Genomic DNA, 18,068 nt, shown 5'->3' with positions numbered 1-18,068 from the left:
CGCATAAGGCTGCATGAGGTCAGACAAATAACCAGGAGCCTGTCCATTCAGGGCATTGAAAGTCAACAATAAAATTTTAAAATCAACTCTGAAGTGAACAGGGAGCCAGTGAAGAGAGGCAAGCATGCATGCATCATGTTCACGTCTTTTAGATGTGTCAGAAGACGAGCTGCAGCTTACGGACCAACTGCAGTCTTGCAACGCAGGTCCGACTAACTCCAACATATAAGGAGTTACAATAGTCCGGCTGATATGTAATAAAAGCATGGATCGCCCGTTCACAGTTTTTAAAAGATAAAAATGATTTCACCTTAGATAAAAGCCTCAGTTTGAAATTGCTGTTAAATATAACCCCCAAATCTTTGGTGTGCAACTTAATAAAAGGCTCAAGACTGTGCAGATTAAAATGAGAAGTGCTGGGATTGCCATTTGGTCCAAATATTATCACTTCAGTTTTGTTCTCATTAAAGTTAAGGAAGTTAGAGGCCATCAAGGCTTTAACTTCACCGAGACACTGAAGTAAGGGAGCACAACAGTGTCTCTTCAGTTGAAGATAGATCTGAGTGTCATCGGTGTATGAATGGATAGAAATGTTATATTTTCTAAAAATTAGACCTAGAGGCAGCATATAAATAGAAAATCAAATTGGTCCCAGTATAGATCCCTGGGGAACACCACAAATAAGAGGAGCTAAGGAAGAGATAAAATCTCCAAAGCTCACAGAGAAAGTCCTGTCAGATAGGACCAGAACCACTCTAATGGCCTTGATCCTGCAATGCTCCAGTCGGGAGATCAAGATGTTGTGGTCAGCAGTATCAAAGGCAGCTGTCAAATCCAAACGCAAAAGCACAGCCGAGTCTCCTGAGTCAGTGACTAATAAAAGATTGTTAAAAACTTTTATCTGCGGTACAGTCATTACTGCAGACACAGTCAAAAACAACAGCTCAAAGAGATTAGCATGACATTCACGCCCAAAGTGAGCATATGTAAACTTCTGACCTCAACTGTATATGATGGAGGCAATTTCAAGCATTAGATTTCAAAACATGATAAAAACTCGTCATGTTTGGAGCGTGGCTCCACTTTTCACAATCTCACAGGCTTGAATTAATTTTGTGTCTGACAAAGATGGAGACCAAGATTTTATTAGAGCCATCTCGAACAGCGAGACGTGTAATAAAGTGACACGAGCGCCTTAAGGCAAACGGGTCTCGATATGGTGCAGATGCAGTGCATCAGTCACCTCTGCAATCAGGCCAAACACGTCAACCTGGGACAGAACATAACATGTATATGATTTACAGGTTACGCGACATCATCTGGATGTAGCTCAAATGTCATGTAGGCTGTAGGAAATGGACCATGATGCCATCTGATCAGCAGCACATGGTAAATACAGTCAGAGGAAAAAGGGTGAAAAAAAGAGTTTTATATAAGATGGACCTATAAAAATCTTTCCTGATCACAGTGCAACCTGCACAAAGATGATGAGAAAAAAACCTGTTACGAAACAGCCGTCGTTCTCATTATTTCAGTATTCATCCAAAACAGTTGGCTGTGGTAAATTTCTAAATATCCAGCCATGCCCCAGATGACAAATACATCACCAGCCACTGCTTCAGGTACAAGCACACTAGTAACTGAACCGCCTCGGTTCTTTGTGGCACACGCGTTGGAAATATTCTTCAGAGATTTTGGTCCATATTGACATGATAGCATCACACAGTTGCTGCAGATTTGTTGGCTGCACATCCGTCAGGCAAAGCTCCGTTCCACCACATCCCAAAGACGCTCTGCTGGATTGAGATCTGTGACTGCGGAGGCCATTTCAGTACAACGAACTCGCTTTGAGAATATCTCTGCTTTGTGACATCCTGCTGGAAGCAGCCATCATTAGATGGGTATACTGTGGTCATAAAGGGCATGCACATGGTCAACAACAATACTCAGGTAGGCTGCGGCGTTTAAATGATGCTCAGAGACTCAGATTGTCCCCACATCATTACACCAGCCAGCAGCCTGAATCATTAAGGATCTATGCTTTGATGTTGTTTATGACGCCAGCCTACATTTTCCAGTTATTTCTCATCTAGTTTTTTGTTAGCCTGTGTGAACTGTACCCTCAGTTTCCTGTTTTTAGCTGACATTAGTGATAACCGGTGTGGTCTTCTGCTGCTATAGGGTTTAACATGATGCTCTGTAACAAGTGGGTCTGAAACTTACTCTTGCCTTCCTATCAGCTCGAAGCCGGCTGGCCATTCTCCTCTGACCTCTGACATCAGCAAGACATTTTCACCCAGAGAACTGCTGCTCAGTGGATGTTTTCTCCTTTTCTCTGCAAACCCTGGAGATGGCTTTGTGCTGCAGATCAGCACTTTCTGAAATATTCAAATCCACAGCCACACCAAGTTACTTAAATCTCCTTTCTTCCTCATTCTGATGCTGGGTTTGAACTTTAGCAGGTCATTTTTATACAACTCAAATTTGTATAAAAATGTAGATTTAGTCTTTTTAAGCTACTGAAAAGGCAAACACAAATATCTATATATATGGATTAATAACAGGCTTAAATAAGTAATAAATTAACAGAGGCTGTGTCTATGGGCTATGCTGAATTTCCTGTATCCAGTCTTGGTCTCATATCTCATTTTTTCATGTTTACAGTTAAAATGTTCATTCCTTTAAAAGCCAACAGGAACTCATCACAGTAATTTCTGCTTAGTTGTGTGTCTGCAGACGACCTGGTACAACTCCTTTGGTACGATCTTTGGCTGAATTCCCTTTAATTTGTTAATTGTGGCTCCGTGGATGACTGCAACTAAGCGTTTGCATTGTAGGGACTCAGAAAAATGACCAGCTGGACAAAAAAAGCATACATCATGACTGCTGGCATGAGCTCCTGCAGCATTTCTTTGTGTGTGTGTGAAAAATCTAAAATTAGTCTTTAAAGTGCACACATTATGCTAATTCCTAGCTGCATGTTTTCTGTTCTCTCACAGAGTAGCTTTGCATGATCTATCCACTCTCACTGACATCACACAGAGCCACGAGCAGAAAAGCAGTTTGAAACCTGAATGTTTGGCTCACTATTTTTACATACTCTGACATTATTTCTAACTGTTTAATACAAACTTTCACAATTATAACAGTATATAAGAGAATAGGTACTCTCTACAGTGGCCACTGAGAATGAAAGGGTTAAGACTTCTGCCAGCGATTTATTCATCTGGCCTAATATAATCAGTTTGATGAATAAAAATGATGCAGTGAAAGGAACCATACATATCCGCTCCTTCTGTCTGGCTCAGCAACTTAACTCTGCGATTTGTCACCATCTAATTTTGGAAATCCAGTCGGGTACCTCAGCCCTGGATTCATAGAAGTGCTGCTATTCAGAGCAGGGACATGTTCAACCCTGCGTCACAATACATGTCACACTTACTTCTGCGTAGTGTTTTTGTCGCACACGCACACACGCACACACACACACACGCACACACACACACACACACACACACACACACACACACACACACACACACACACACACACACACACACACACACACACACACACTTTAGCTGCCTGCTCTGGGTAATCTGCTCTGAATACAGTTTTGTTCTGATCGTCTCATCCAAATGGGTCAGGACGAGGACAAGTTTGCTGCATACCAGCCTTAATATTGTGGTTTTTGAGTCCGGTTCATGACCTGCTGTGTTATCTGTAACTGGAGCAGAGAAAAGAATCCACATCACTGCTGTGACTTCCAGTTTAAGACCCTTTTTCTTGTCTGTAAATCTTTTCCTGGATTAGTCTCTGGCACTGGTGTTGATCTGCGGCTGAAATGTAGCCAAGATCTTTTTTTGTACCCGTAACTCAGACTAACGGGGAAGCTGACTTTTGCACTCGTGGACCTGAACTCTGGAATAATCTCCCTCTGGATCTGAGGACAGCAGAACATCCACTCAGGCTTTTAAGTGCCCACTCAAGACTCACCGTTGCCCTCGTCTTCACCTAAAGCCACTTATTACTGCCCCAATACCACTTACTGCTCCTTCCCATGCCAAGATATACTTCACTGTGATCGCACTCAGACCTCGTTTCTTCTTTTGGTGGTTGGAAAATATGACTTATTTTCTTACATGCATTGAATTCTTTTTATTATTATTATTATTCTTTAGAATCACACAAAGTAACACTTTGAACAAAATAAAATAAAATAAAAATCTTTTAGAAAAATGATCAAAAACCAAGAGTGCAAAGTGAAACACTGAAAGGTGATGGCATTTTGATTTAGTAGTCTTCTAAATACTACTGCTGCTAAGAATGAGAACCCAGATTTAAATAACTGAAATTCAAAGATTTTGGGGGTTGTGCATGATTTCAGTCACATTTTGACCAACTGGGTAGTTAATTATTTTAATTTATGTACTAAAACACCATGTAAATTCTAAGAACATTTTTCAAACATTTAAAAAAAAAAAATTAAAATCTGCTGCCATCTTTTAAGTAGCATTAACCCTGATTACAGATCATCTGAAACCACAAAGCGTCATGTTTCAGATGGTGGAAACCTTTTTAAGGTGCCAGTCTGTGCTTTCATACTTGGACTCTGCTAGAGCAGCTTTGCATGATTCACAGTTCAAAGTAATCCTTGTTTATATCACACTGGACCATGGTGGAGCCGCCTAACTCTTCTTCAGTGTGAAATAAACTCTTTCTATCTCTAAGCAAATGTTATTCTGATTGGCTGACCCGCAGGTGGGTGGGGCTTTTACAATTGCGCCTATGTGCCTGATATGATAATATTAGTGATATCTGCTCTCACTGACAATATACAAAACAACCGGGTATAAAAAACTCACTGAAACTGAGCTTCTAGGAGTCTGAAGAGTTATTTATATATCAGTGAATGTGAATTTAACAAACCATAGAGATCCTTATATTAAGTGTGCATAGATTGAGTTTAGGTTTGCTGCGAGTCACATGCTTAGTTTGAAAAATAAAGAAGACAGTTTGGCTCCATTCTGCTCAAACTAAGCACATTTGTACCCTTTGCTACTTTTCTTTCTTTATCCTTTTCTTTTTGTAAAGCACAGAAAACAAGACTAACAATGAAAAAACTACAAACTTGTGTCTCTTTCGTTGTAACCCAGGCAGAGCGTGGATTCAGTCTCAAGCCTGAATAAACAGCTGTAAACTCTGCAGCTTAAGCAGAGGCTCCGTAGCTGCACTGGACCTTATCGACCACAGATGGTGCAAGCTGATCTTTTTAGATCTGATATCTCTTAAACTTTGTCACAGTTACAAACCCCGAGACATTTTCCTGTCAGGCATAATCCCCAAATTTGAGTCTCTGCAGTCGTGTCCTCTGATACAACGAGAGGCTGAAGCTCGGGACAGCGTGTTAAACAGCAGCACACAGAAACAGAAGAACTGATAGAGATTGGGGTGCAGTAAATCTAACTATGAAATGTAGTGGAACAAATTTGTAACAGGCTGTTTAGCCTGCATCTCCACATTCTTCGGTTACTATTTTGATTCACGGCCACGTCGAGCGCTCGTAAATATCAGGCAACGCTTTCCGACGCCTCCACAAAACACCTCGTTCTCTCGGCTGTAAAAGCTCCTGTAAGAAATCCAAGTCCCATTCATAACATCTTACATGTGCTCGTGGTTAAAAGAAGGCGCTTCATTTACTCCCTGGAATGTGCTGAAATTATCATTAGACACTAAACCCGTGATATATGCATGAGCACGGGATTTGTAATTCTCCAAGGATCACTCTGGGATAATCCTGATCTCGCTTTTATATCTTCAGCTGGAATGATTTCATGATGGCTGGAAAAAGTGAAAAGTTTTGGGGCAACAGTGATCATTAAATGAGCGCTCGGCCACATCAAAACGCACATCTTCCCAAAATCTACTAAGACCTCCAGGAAGATGAAGCTAACTGGTGCCATTACGGCTCAGTCAGTGTTTGCTTACAGGCAAATGAAAAGATCTGACCTTTATATTTAGGAGAGGAGCAACACTCATGGCCAGAAACAGAGAGCATTTTATATCATGGCAAAATTCACTCCTCTCAGTAAAACGTACAGCAGTCACAACCTCCAGTCCACTCATTCATTATTTGGGACATGGATTTGGCTTGTGAATGCAAATTTCCCACCCTTACGTTTTTATCCTTTAACACAATTTTTCACTTGTCTCGTCTCATGTGTCCTGATTCGTGTCTGTGTATGCAATTTTTATTTTCCACTTTTAAATGGTGAAAAAAAGTCCACATCTGGTTGGGGGGAGGTTGGCGAGGGAGGAAATCAGAGATGTGGATTTGCATCTCACACGTAACAGATTTTTATACTTCATTTGTATTATTTTATACATTAATAATTAAATTAATGATATGCTACTTGCCATGAAATAAATGATTTGGTTAGAATTAGGATACATCAGGCCCATCCTGAAGATCCTGGACTACATTTGTGTCCAAACAAACAAGATCATTTCTTTTATTATTTCAAGTTTTGTTATGAGAGTTGGCCGTGTCTAGAAGCTGGAAATCCTGACAATAGATGACAAATTATAAGTTATCCATCCATTTCACACATCCTGTCTCGCTGCCTGGACACCTATAAGGAGACTTGTGTACTTGAATGGTTGGTGAGTAGTTGTGAGAAGTTGCTTGCTGTCATTGTATTGCTGCGGTTTCCTGTGGTTTCCATGGGAGATAAAAACGCTTGCTAACTAGCCAATGAGCTCCAGTGAAATTTAAAAAAAAAATAGCAATGCAAATCAGAAATGGATAAAGTTGATGTAAAAGCTGTGCCTCGCTGCTGAAACCACTGTGTTTCAAAACATGTGATTTTTACAGTGATTGCAAATGTAGCTGGTTTAACAGTTTCACTGCTGCTTAGTGAGAAGTCTGCAAGTGTTTGCAGACAAGTTGCAGTGTGCTAGCTGCCAGAGCACCTGCTAGGAGCCTTTCAGTGCAACCTCATATACCTCTTTGTATGTCTTGTTTTGTAGGCGAGTGAATGTAGAAGGTTGCTTCCTGTCGCTGGGTAAAATTGGTTTACCCAGTGACAAACGTTTACCAGGCAGTTACTGACCATTTGCTCTTCTGTGTGCCCGCCGCTTATCCAAATCACGGTAACCGTGGAGCTAGAGCCAGATGACAGACTGTGAGAGGTGGAGCACACCCTGGACAGGTACATGTCAAATACATAAAGAAACAATTCAGCACCTTTATACCTACAGCCAATTTAGAATCACAAACTAACCTAACGTGCATATTTCTGACTGGTGGTTTCAAACCATCTTCATCTTCTCTGTAATTACGGAGATTTTTTTATCATATTCAAAGCAGTGCTCTTCAACAGCATGTAAATGTGTTTGTGCTTGTTAGCGACACTGGTATTATAAATGGATTTCCACAGTTTTCACGATGAGTCCATCAAGTGCAAAAACAAAGGCTTGTCCAGTGTGTTCTCGTCCTAGGGCAACAGTTACTGTCTGTCTGCAGATAAGACCACTACTAGAGAGAGTCAAAGCAAATTTACTATTTGCTTTTGGGTACTAAAAACTACTTTTATAAGTACAGGAAAACATTGTGTTTTGGCTAATACATGGCTCCTCATAACACAACCACCTATTATGCTTTTCCTTATTTTCTGTCATATTTATACTTTTACAAGAATGGATGCAGAATTAACCCTGCGAGCTGAAAGCTCGGGCTGCTCCAAATGCTCAGTTTCAGCCAGTTTTTTCTACTTTTGGCTCTGTATGACGTAAAACTACAGAGCACCAGGCACCTGCTGTTCAAACCCTTAAGGGCCACCCAATCAGATTAAATCTGGCTTAAATCGGAGGTGCTAAAAAAAGCTTATAGTAGATAAAATGAGGAGTAAAAAGTAACTTCATGCAAAGCTACTCAAGAATAAAATAAGTAACATGTATGCTCTTTGATAACTGAGCTCCATCACATTTTAAATTTGTGTTTTCTGAATAAAGTTACAGTGAAGGAAAGTTTTTAGCCCTGGCCTCAGCGTTACAGCCTCCCATCGACCTGCCAGCGTCAGCTCAAAGTGGTGACTGTACGAGCCTGAATGAAAACTGAGAATTAGAACGTCCTTAGCTGACGCCTGACAGGAGTCTTTAAGGTCGCAGGGAGCATTTATCTCTCAAATCAACAACCCATTGTGCATAACGAAAGGACAGCAAACAGCTCGAGTATCTCTGCTGACCTCCGCTGTGAAAATCAGCAATCAATACTGATTAATAATGCATTCATGCTAAAAATACACCTCAAATTATAGCACGCCGGCTTTATCTGTCGTCTGTTTTGCTCATATTATCGCAGAGGATTTAATGAAACTTAAAATCAGCATTGTGTCATCATCCTGCATCAGCTTTCAGCTTCATCCACAAACGCTTCCTCCACTGTTGACCTTCGCTGGCGTAGTCAGCTGATGGCCGGTCTTTTTTAGGCTTTTAGGCTACACTTCAATGGAGATTATGTTAATCCTGAAGGTGAAATGAACCTCGCAGTGTCAAATTACCAGCGGGCCTTGGCTGAATAGCAGCGCGGCTCGCTTTCTCTCTCAAATGGATCGTCTGGATCCTGTGAGAGGTTTAGACTTTAAATTACCAAGAAACACACAGAAACACACAGAAACACACAAAAACACACAGAAACACACAGAAACACACAGGCTTTCATCTCATAAATTTAGCTATTTGTGTTTACTGTATGTCTCTGATGGTCTGCGTTACCTTCAGAGTGCCGCAGTGTCCCGGCACACATCACAGGCTGCTGATCCACGTTGGATGAGGATAATTGCCGGGATGCCTATTGTTGCACCCAGTAAATCATAGTTAATATTTATGAGACATGCTCTTATACAGTCTTTAAGCGCAACATTAAATAAATATAGATCCGTTTAATTATAAAACTTGTTTAATTCTTTAGGAAATTGTGTGCTTTATTTTATCATAAAAATATAGTGCTTTTGAAGGTATAAATTTTCATTATGCTGAATTCAATTCAAACTCCATATTTTATTCATGGACTCAAGTAGCCTTGCATGAGTTACGGTTCACAAAATCTTTTTTCGTTCTTAAACGGGGCCTTGGTGCTACTCCTCTGTATGAAACAAGCTGTTCTAGCTCCACCCCCTTTAAGACAAGTTTCTTCTGATTGGCTGAAACCCATAAACAGAAAGGTTTGAACAGAAGGTGGAGCTGTATGCCTGAGATGACCATATTAGGGATATCCACTCTCTTCGACGTCATACAGAGCCGAGAGTAGAAAACACCGTCTGAAACTAAGCTCATGACCTCATTACTGACCTAATGTTGTTTCACCTTTACCTTTCTTTAAACTTTATATCACCGTTTGTCCCATGAAGCACTTTGCAACTTTTCCTTTGAATGGTGCTATAAAAATACTTATTATTGTTGGAAACTATGCTCAGGTCAATGTCACGCTCAGTTAGTACATCAGGATGAGAAATGCACTTAAGAGCTAGTGATCAGGAGTGGTATATTATTTCTTGCCTTTCTTTCTCTTCTCTAGATAAAGAATGCTTTGATTCATTTTGTTCATCCAGGTTACATTCAAACTTACATCTTGGAGCTATTCCACAAAGACTAGACATTGAGAAAAGGCAGCTATTCAAGCATAGAAAAATCTGCTCTGAATTTAATCTTTCAAAAATTAAATTCATGTTAAATTTAATAAAACTCGACACTAGTGACTGACAGAGGTCACAGTGCAATGGTGCCAGGGGACGTTGTCCGTAGACGTCTATACAACCACGCTTCTTTTTTCCAACCAGAGAAGTCGCCACCTTCTAGAACTTCTTGCGTGATCTGTACCACCCAGTGAGCCACTGTATTAGCTCCAAAACACACAAACAGCACTCAGACTGTGGAGAGTGCCAGTTTAATGACTTGAAGTAGTAGATGAGACCGTGCAGAGTCCAAGGCATGAGGAAACCTTCCAATCAACTCTAGTATGCAGGTGGATACGTTTATAAAAAAGCAACTTTCTCAGAGTTGTTATGAGGACCATCACGCAATAAAGATGTTTATTTCTGCTGTAAAGTTGGACATTTTAACACAGCGGTCTTACTCGCTGTTGGAGCCTTCCTCAAGTGGTCATTAATGGAACTGTGGTTCTTTTTGGCTTCATTTTTAAGCTCCAGAGGTTTCCTATTGTCTCTTACATACAGTCTGTGCCAACAGCCACACAAACTAGAACAAGAGTGGCCCACATTACTAGCTCTTCCACATATTTTTGAGTCTGCCTCCAGGTGACATTAGATGGCTCCAGTAAGCAGACATGGATTTTTACCGACGCCCTACCAAGCCTGGTCTATTGTGCAGAAGTTTTATTGGTAGCAATGCTGTTGTTTAAGAGACCGAAGCATGAGCATTTACGTCAATTTTAGGATTTTTCACATCGCGCAGAAGCAAAACTTCCTCATTGATTCAAGAAACTGGGAAACTTCAGTGGCACCTGTGTTATTATTTGGGTGGGTATCCAACAGTGCAGGTCCTGCTGTCATACTTTGAATAGCAAAAAAAGCACAAAAAGCACAAAGCCTCATGATTCAAACTGTAAACCCCTTCGGGATGTAAGACTAATGGTCCTGGGCACACAACACAAGGGAACACACATGTCAAATCACTACGTGCTGCACACTATTTTCACTGCAAAATGCTTTTCAAGCTTTCAATATGTGTGAATGCTAAAGGGTCTTTGGTCAAGCTGAAAACACTGTGACCTTGTTTGCACTAGAAACGCCTTCACTGCGGTGATAAAATATCCAATAAAGTGTTAAAAACGAGTGATTATGGCTGAAGTTAGCGGCGAAAGGGTCTCTGAGAAAACAAGTCACAATTACAAAACAAGTACAAATGCAGCGCACGTACACATTTTTCTTTGTCATTTATGACAGAAAGCTGAATATACTTGTGGTTTGTGGTTTTTTGTAGCAGAAAATTAGCAATTTTAAACATGCAACATTGAGTTTTAAGAAGATAATAGCAAGTATTCTCACACTATCTGGGAAAAAATGATCCTGCAGGGAAAATAACTAAACAGTTTCACAATCTTAGTCTCTGATTGTTGCTGCAGCCTAGCTTCACATTTTTGAGGCTTCACTGTTTAAATAAGGGCTCTGTACCCTTAAATTGCTGAAAAAAATCTTTGAAGATACATTAGGAATGCTGCCGAGGGCTCCATTCCTCTGAGTGGCACGAGTTTGACTGACAGCTCCCAAAGGGCCACAACATAAACAACCTCCTAACTCATAAGTTAAGGGCAAACAGTGTTTTATCAGCACTTAGAGTTTGACCTTAGAAGAAACTTTTTTAAGGATGAGCTGAAGAATAGTTTGGCAGAAACATGAGCCACCTCTTCTATCTGATTTAGACACATAAAAAAAGTCACTTCTAGGAGCCAGGCTTCAGTTTTTTTGTGGAACTATATGAAGACTAAACAGCGGCAGGGGAATTTTTCTCCTGTTCCTCGATGTTTCCATTGTTTTAACCCCTCCTTTTTTTATTTAATCCCGCCTGTCTCTCTTGCTACTGTCAAAAAGCCTTTTAAATTATAACAATAGTTTATATGCAAATGGGCCACAAAGTAAATTGTAGTTTCATTTTTTAGCATTTTATTAATTTTCCAAGACGAAAAAAAACAAACAACACAATCAATTGTCGAGAGTCCCGGAGAGTTAATAGGCTTAAGCGTCTCAGACAGCGTTGATTTATCTTTAGATTTTCTCTCTGCGTTTCTTTTTTTTGGAATCATTTAAGTCCTCATACAAAAGCATCATTTTTCACAGCGGGTGCTCGCCTCGCCTCGTCATGTTTTGTTTTGAGCTTTGACACTTCATGGTGTGTTATCTGCACTTGTGTACACTTTTTTTCTCTTTTCTGCATCTTTTGCTAATTTGTATGCTCATGCTAATTTCTGTATAAACAATTACGCAAACAGGGTTTGCCCAAGGGGAAGTTGAGTGTGGGGGTAGGGCGAAGCAGGGTGCAGGGATCATATTAAATCATGTTTCGAATCAGTTGTGTCTGGGTTTGCTTTTTTCTGCAGGCAGGCGGGCAGGAGGTGACAGCTTATTGACTTACTGGTGGTGTTGTACCGGACGCCGTAAAACATCTCAGGACAGGGTCGCGCCACCAGCTGCCCCGCGCTGCTCCTGGGCCAGCAGGTGCCGATCCCATCGATGGAGGTTTCACAGTAGATTCCCGAGCCTGAAGCGCGGGGACAGAAAAGCGTCAGACACGGACATGCACGCATTCCCGTCATGTTTCATAACCGCATATAGATGTCATGAAATCCAGATAATGCTCCAAAGATCCTGGCAACAAATATGGTATCAGAATGAGCTGTTTGTGTACACAGGATTTAATGATTACTCCTGTGCTTTGCCAAGCTGAACGTCGTCTCCTGTGGCGTGACGCCACGTCTATTTCCAGCATTGTTTTCCTCTTTGATGTTAGTCCTTTATAATCTGAGTTCCGATCAAACTTGTTTTCCCCTTGCGGGGTATCCAACAACAACTCGGCTTTGCAGTAAGTGTGCGGGGAATCGGTTTCACACGCGTCTCAACTCACCGCTCCATTGGCTTGTGGCGTTACTCAGGGTTTGGTTCCAGGTGGCGGCCAGGGACTGCACTGCAATCCAGAGAGAAACAGCTTCATCAATAACCTCTATCATTGTTTGCTCAGTTTAGAAGAGGCAATGAAAATCTCATTAGATTCAGCTTAACAGCTACAAAGGGTGAGCACGAAAGGGCAACGGTAAACACTGATGACAGACCTTTCCTCCAGCAATAAGGGGACGGTAGCAGCAAATATGAATCTAGACGTGCCCCGAGGGTCAGACTATTACTCCTGTAATAACTCAAGAGGAATTAGATAAGAAGGATCCGGAGATAAGGACGTTCTGCAGGGGGAAAGGTGACACTTAATTTTAATGCTTTCATTTGAGGTTTCCAAACCACTTTTCACACCCACGTGTGACGAGAAAATGAATGAAACAAAGTAAAATATGAAAAGTGAATAAAAGCTGCCACTGGTCATTTGTTCAAATGCATAAAAGGATTTTGTTTTACATTTTTAAAAGCAGGGTAACTTTAACCGTTTAAAGGTTACAGGCTGACATACAATGAGGGAAATAATAATTATTTGATCCCCTGCTGAATGAACAATTTCTAATTTTTTGTTAGTTTCATTTTAATGATGAGAAAAAGAGAATCGGGCAAAAATACAGAAAAAACACACATATTATATAAAAGTTATAAATAGATTTGCATGACATGACTTGGCAGGTTTGAGGTGCCACTGTATGACTTTAATATCTTCTTTAGCTGCTCCTTTGTTGCCTTGGTGATATTGTCTTTCTGGAAAACCCATCTTCAGACCTTTATGATTCTGGATGAGGGAAGGTTCTCATCCAGGATTTTATGGTACACAGCCCCTTTGACGTGTTGAAGTCGTCCCGTACCCTTAACAGAATGACAGCCCCAAAGCATAATGTTTCCACCTCCATGCTTGACTGTGCGGATGGTGCTCTTTGGGTCATACTCGGCATTTCTCAAACACAGCGGGTGGACTAGAAAAGCTAAAACTCGATTTGAGTGTCATCTGATCACAGCTTCAAAATTTCTGTCCATTGCAACGTGGTGTAATTTAACTTTTTCTTTCACAAATAAAGGCAGATGGCATTGTTGGGGATTTTACGCACCTGTGGGCCTGAAAACAGGTGAATTTAAAGGTTCAGAAATATGGCCCGGTACTTTTGTTTCGATCAGGGATGTCAAACGCAGGGCCCAGAGGCTTGAGTGGCACTTTGGAAGACTTTGCAAGGCGAAGTTTAAAAACAAAATGTACCAGTTTTCCAGATGTGGAGCTGTGATATAAGTATTATTAGAGTGTAATAGAGTGTAGCTGCTTAGTAGTTGAGTGTATTCTTGCTTACTTACATAAAATCACACATTAACCTCTCAGGCTGGTTTCAGAATTTACTTCTCTTTCTTTGCATATGGAAAATAGGAAATTTGAACAGGTTAACATATGATTTACTGCTTGGGCCCATTTGATTTCATCTGTGTCTGTCACCCGTGAACTGAAAATTAGATAATCCACTGGCAAAACTCCTGTTTCTGCAACCAAATAGTAGATGCTTGCAATTAAAAAAAGATTTGCATGAACGTAATTATCATATCCAAACTAAATTTTATTGCATTTAACTAAATATGAATGTGACATGTGACATATGGATGTGACGCAAGTTTTGCATGCAACTGATTTGAATCTCGAGGCCTGGGACTAAAAATGTAACACGTCTCCATTGGCCAAGATTGGAGCGACAGCTTGCCAAAATCCATAGTTCATAAATAGCAGAAGCAGAAGACAGAAAATAACTGTGTAGTCATGTTATGTTAACACTTTTTAAAAAAAAAACAAACAAAAACAAACTGTTTCTACAGAGAACAGAGTCGACTTAACGAGAACAAAATTCACAAATTTAGATTTATAATTTATAAAAAACTTTTAAAATAAAATTCTTTCCATTACTATTTCAGTTTCTGTGGTTTGCCCCCATTAAAACAAACCCATATAATTCCAGTGAAGAATGCGATCTTTTATTGGTTTAATAATTTTATAGCTTAATAAACTGGATATTTTGGGGTTTTGGACTGTTGACATCAGATAATGAGTCATGAACATTTTTCACAATCGCATTAAAATTTATTTAAATAACGTTTTAACAGATTTACCAAAACAAATAAAGATAATTAAAAATAATAATTTAATATCCTTTGCAGATAATTTCTGATGAATTATGAAGCGAATGAAATCCGTTTAGCTGAGCAGGGTGACAGCATGATAACAGAGCGTTATCATTACTCTGTTAAGAGCTACCTGGAATGATTTTATGACTGTATCCTGGGGCAAATAACAAGAACATCATTCCTGTGCATTTGTGCGTGCTTGTGTGAGTCCTCTGGGTGTGCTGCAGAGGTCTGCGAGGAAACGGAATAGTAGGAAAATACGGTTTTCCATTATCCACAAGGGAGGAAGTTGTGACTGAGGATGAGGGTTTGACATTTAGTGGTTATGGCCATGAAATGGAAAAGACTGAAAATCAATTCAATCTCAAGTGTACTAACAGTGGAGCAGCTAGAACAAACTGGCTGGACAGTACTGGGAAATGAGCGCCTTTTAAAAGCTTGTAACAGCTGCTGTAGCCGTGCTGCTGTAATAAAAATCCAGCTGATGTTTGTCCAGAACTTACATGAGACGTTCCCCGACAGCATGAGCAGAGCTTCACATGTCAGATCTGCTAACGAGGCTGACGGCAGGAGGCTCATGATGGCACACACCTGCAAACAGAGGAAAGGCACAGAGGTCAGCTTTAAGCACTCAATCAAATATCAGAATGTCCTGCTCTTTCAGTCTGACATGCACACATTAATTAATAATTAATCATACAACTTTATTCATGATTGAGAAGATTTTATTGAGCATGCTTTGGCGAATTGTGATGTAACTTGGGAGACATGGCATGACCGCCTTGCCTCTAATAGCCTTCGGAGTGACTGCTATGTTAAGAACCTTCCATAAAAATTCAAAGGATGCGACACTTAGACGGAGGGCTTTGACTCAATGCCCTCTCCACTCCCAGCGTCAACAACGAGCAGCACGAGCTAACGGTGTCTTATCTCATCTGACAAACATCAACATCACAACACATCTGGCATTCCTGTTCTGCCACGTCCAAGTCGACTTTGTTACAATTAAGGCCACATAATACTCTGTAATATCAGCTGGTGTAGTACTTTTTTAATAAAGACGTGTGTGGATGTGGAGATCGGGCTCGAGTGAAACAAATTTCGTAGTTTCATGATATGAAGCTCTGCACCTTCCCACAAACTCAGGTCCGGAGGTCTGCCTCCCTGAGAAAGTGTAAACTAGCCTAGTTTTACTAGCTAGCAACAGGAGTGACAAGTTGTAAACCCAATTTTAAGTTTAAAATGTGAGTTAAGATTTTAACCATCTCTGTCCAGCCAAGCCGTTAGCCATTCTTTTCCCAATGTAGACAGAAACATACTGCTGGTTGCTACCCCAACCAATCACAGCAGATGGCCCCGCCCCTCCCTGAGCCTGGTTCTACCAGAGGTTTCTTCCTGTTAAAAGAGTTTTTTCTTCCCACTGTCACCAAAGTGCTTGCTCATAGGGGGTCATATGATTGTTGGGTTTTCTCTGTATGTATAATTGTAGGGTCTACCTTACAATATAAAGCGCCTTGAGGCGACTGTTGTTGTGATTTGGCGCTGTGTAAATAAAACTGAATTTAATTAAATTACTGGTAAAAAGGTTGGACCAACTATGAACCTGGACTGGAGTAAGACACAAATAGAGTCACTGTAAAGCAAATCCAAGAGAGCAGCATAATCAGTGAAAACATCCACACAAAGTTCACTCCGTGTGCAAAGACTATTTTTATCAGTCCTCCAATGACAGCAAGACACTGTGAGTATGAACTTTTGATATATTTGTTTTTGGGGTTTCTTACTCATCCTAGATTTTCTTTTCTGATAAAAAAAAAGAAGATGATTTTAACATTTCTCATGATCAAGTTTTCCGTTGCTATAAAGTCCTGGAAGGACGTCAAGCAGGCGGCCAAGTAACAACAAACGGTCGGCCAATAATGATTCAGTGTTTAAAGGCTGGCTGGAATCACATAGTTCACATAAGAAATGTGGAAATGTATTTCCCACACTTCCACTGTCTTTTTGGTCCAACAAAACAAAAGTGAAAACGTATATTTGTGTCCTTTTCCTCAGCAGGTAGCTGCGTGCTAATGTCAGTGAAAGGACAGCCTTTACGTCACAGAAGCACTCGCATCACTCTGAAAGCTTTTGTGGATGAAAAGTAAAACGACATTGCAGTGAAATGCAAATTGTGCCTGGGTGATAATAAGTGTCTGTCAGCTGCAAAGAGCTCTTCTTCACATCTGATCAAGGACAGACACTCAGCACAGCAGCTCCATGGCTCCAGTACTGAGGAGGAGGATGCAAAGAATGAAAGACCCGTAGTACCAGCAGTCGGCTAGCTTCACTCCAAGGAAATTAATAAGCTTGCTGCTGGTTATGTAGTAGAGATGCTACCAATATGAACTCAATATGCAGCGAGGTGACGTCAGTTCAGTCAGGATAACCAAAGTGTGCAAACTTTTGTGCCAAAGTTCAACAAAAGCACAAAAAAGTTTGCGGTCTCAGCAGGTGATTCTGTAATATAAAGTATTACTAACAGTTAAAAGAAGTAATCTTGAACAGAGCTGGGAAAAGGTTTTTACCTCAAATTTTAAATTTTAGACTAAATACAAATGCAGTTTTAACATAATGAGTCCGTTTTAAAGGGAAAAAAGCTACACAAACATACTGGTCCAGTGTAAAGAAAAAAAAGGTAATTCTTGATTCGTCTCTCACTGTATGATTAACTGCATGTTTTTGGAGGTTGAGTTTAATTTCACTAGTCACACGCAGGCCTGATTACTGCCAGACCTGTTGAATCAAGAAACCATTTAAACAGAAGCTGCCCGACAAAAGTGCGGCACATCATACGACGATCTAAAGAAACAGCTGAGAAACAACATCACTGATATCTGTCAGTCTGTAAAGGGTTGCAAAGCCATTTCTGAGGTACTCCAGTGAACCACAGTGAGAGCCCTTACACAGTTTTAGGAAAATACTCTGTGGACTGATGAGACAAAAGCTGAAGTTTTGGAAAAGTTTCAATCCTGTTGCATTTGGCGTAAAACTAACATGAAGATCATACCAACGGTCAAACATGGTGGTGGAAGTGTGATGGGCTGGAGCTGTTTGCTGCTTCAGGACTTCGATATGTAACAGAACAATGATCCACTCTTTGAGCACTCTGAATGACTCAAAATAGTGAAGGTTTTAGAGTAGCCTGGTCAAAAGTCTTAAAAATCAGATCAAGATGCTCTGGTATGGCTCATGCTGGAAAACCCT

General features: G+C 40.5%; 1 protein-coding gene across 1 annotated transcript in view; it reads right to left on the bottom strand.

Annotated features, from left to right (window-relative positions):
* Positions 1-18,068, bottom strand: part of LOC134633629 (corticotropin-releasing factor receptor 1-like) — a 93,046-nt gene that overhangs the window by 67,152 nt on the left and 7,826 nt on the right. The window contains exons 2-4 of the mRNA XM_063482512.1: positions 15,326-15,413; positions 12,640-12,699; positions 12,151-12,276 (exon numbers count right to left, since the gene is read on the bottom strand). Of these exons, the coding sequence (XP_063338582.1) occupies positions 12,151-12,276; positions 12,640-12,699; positions 15,326-15,413 (274 nt within the window). The remainder of the gene's footprint in view (positions 1-12,150; positions 12,277-12,639; positions 12,700-15,325; positions 15,414-18,068) is intronic.

This window comes from Pelmatolapia mariae, linkage group LG8, assembly GCF_036321145.2.
Source record: "Pelmatolapia mariae isolate MD_Pm_ZW linkage group LG8, Pm_UMD_F_2, whole genome shotgun sequence".
Taxonomy (NCBI): Eukaryota; Metazoa; Chordata; class Actinopteri; order Cichliformes; family Cichlidae; genus Pelmatolapia; species Pelmatolapia mariae.
This window is presented reverse-complemented; position numbering and strand designations above follow the sequence as displayed.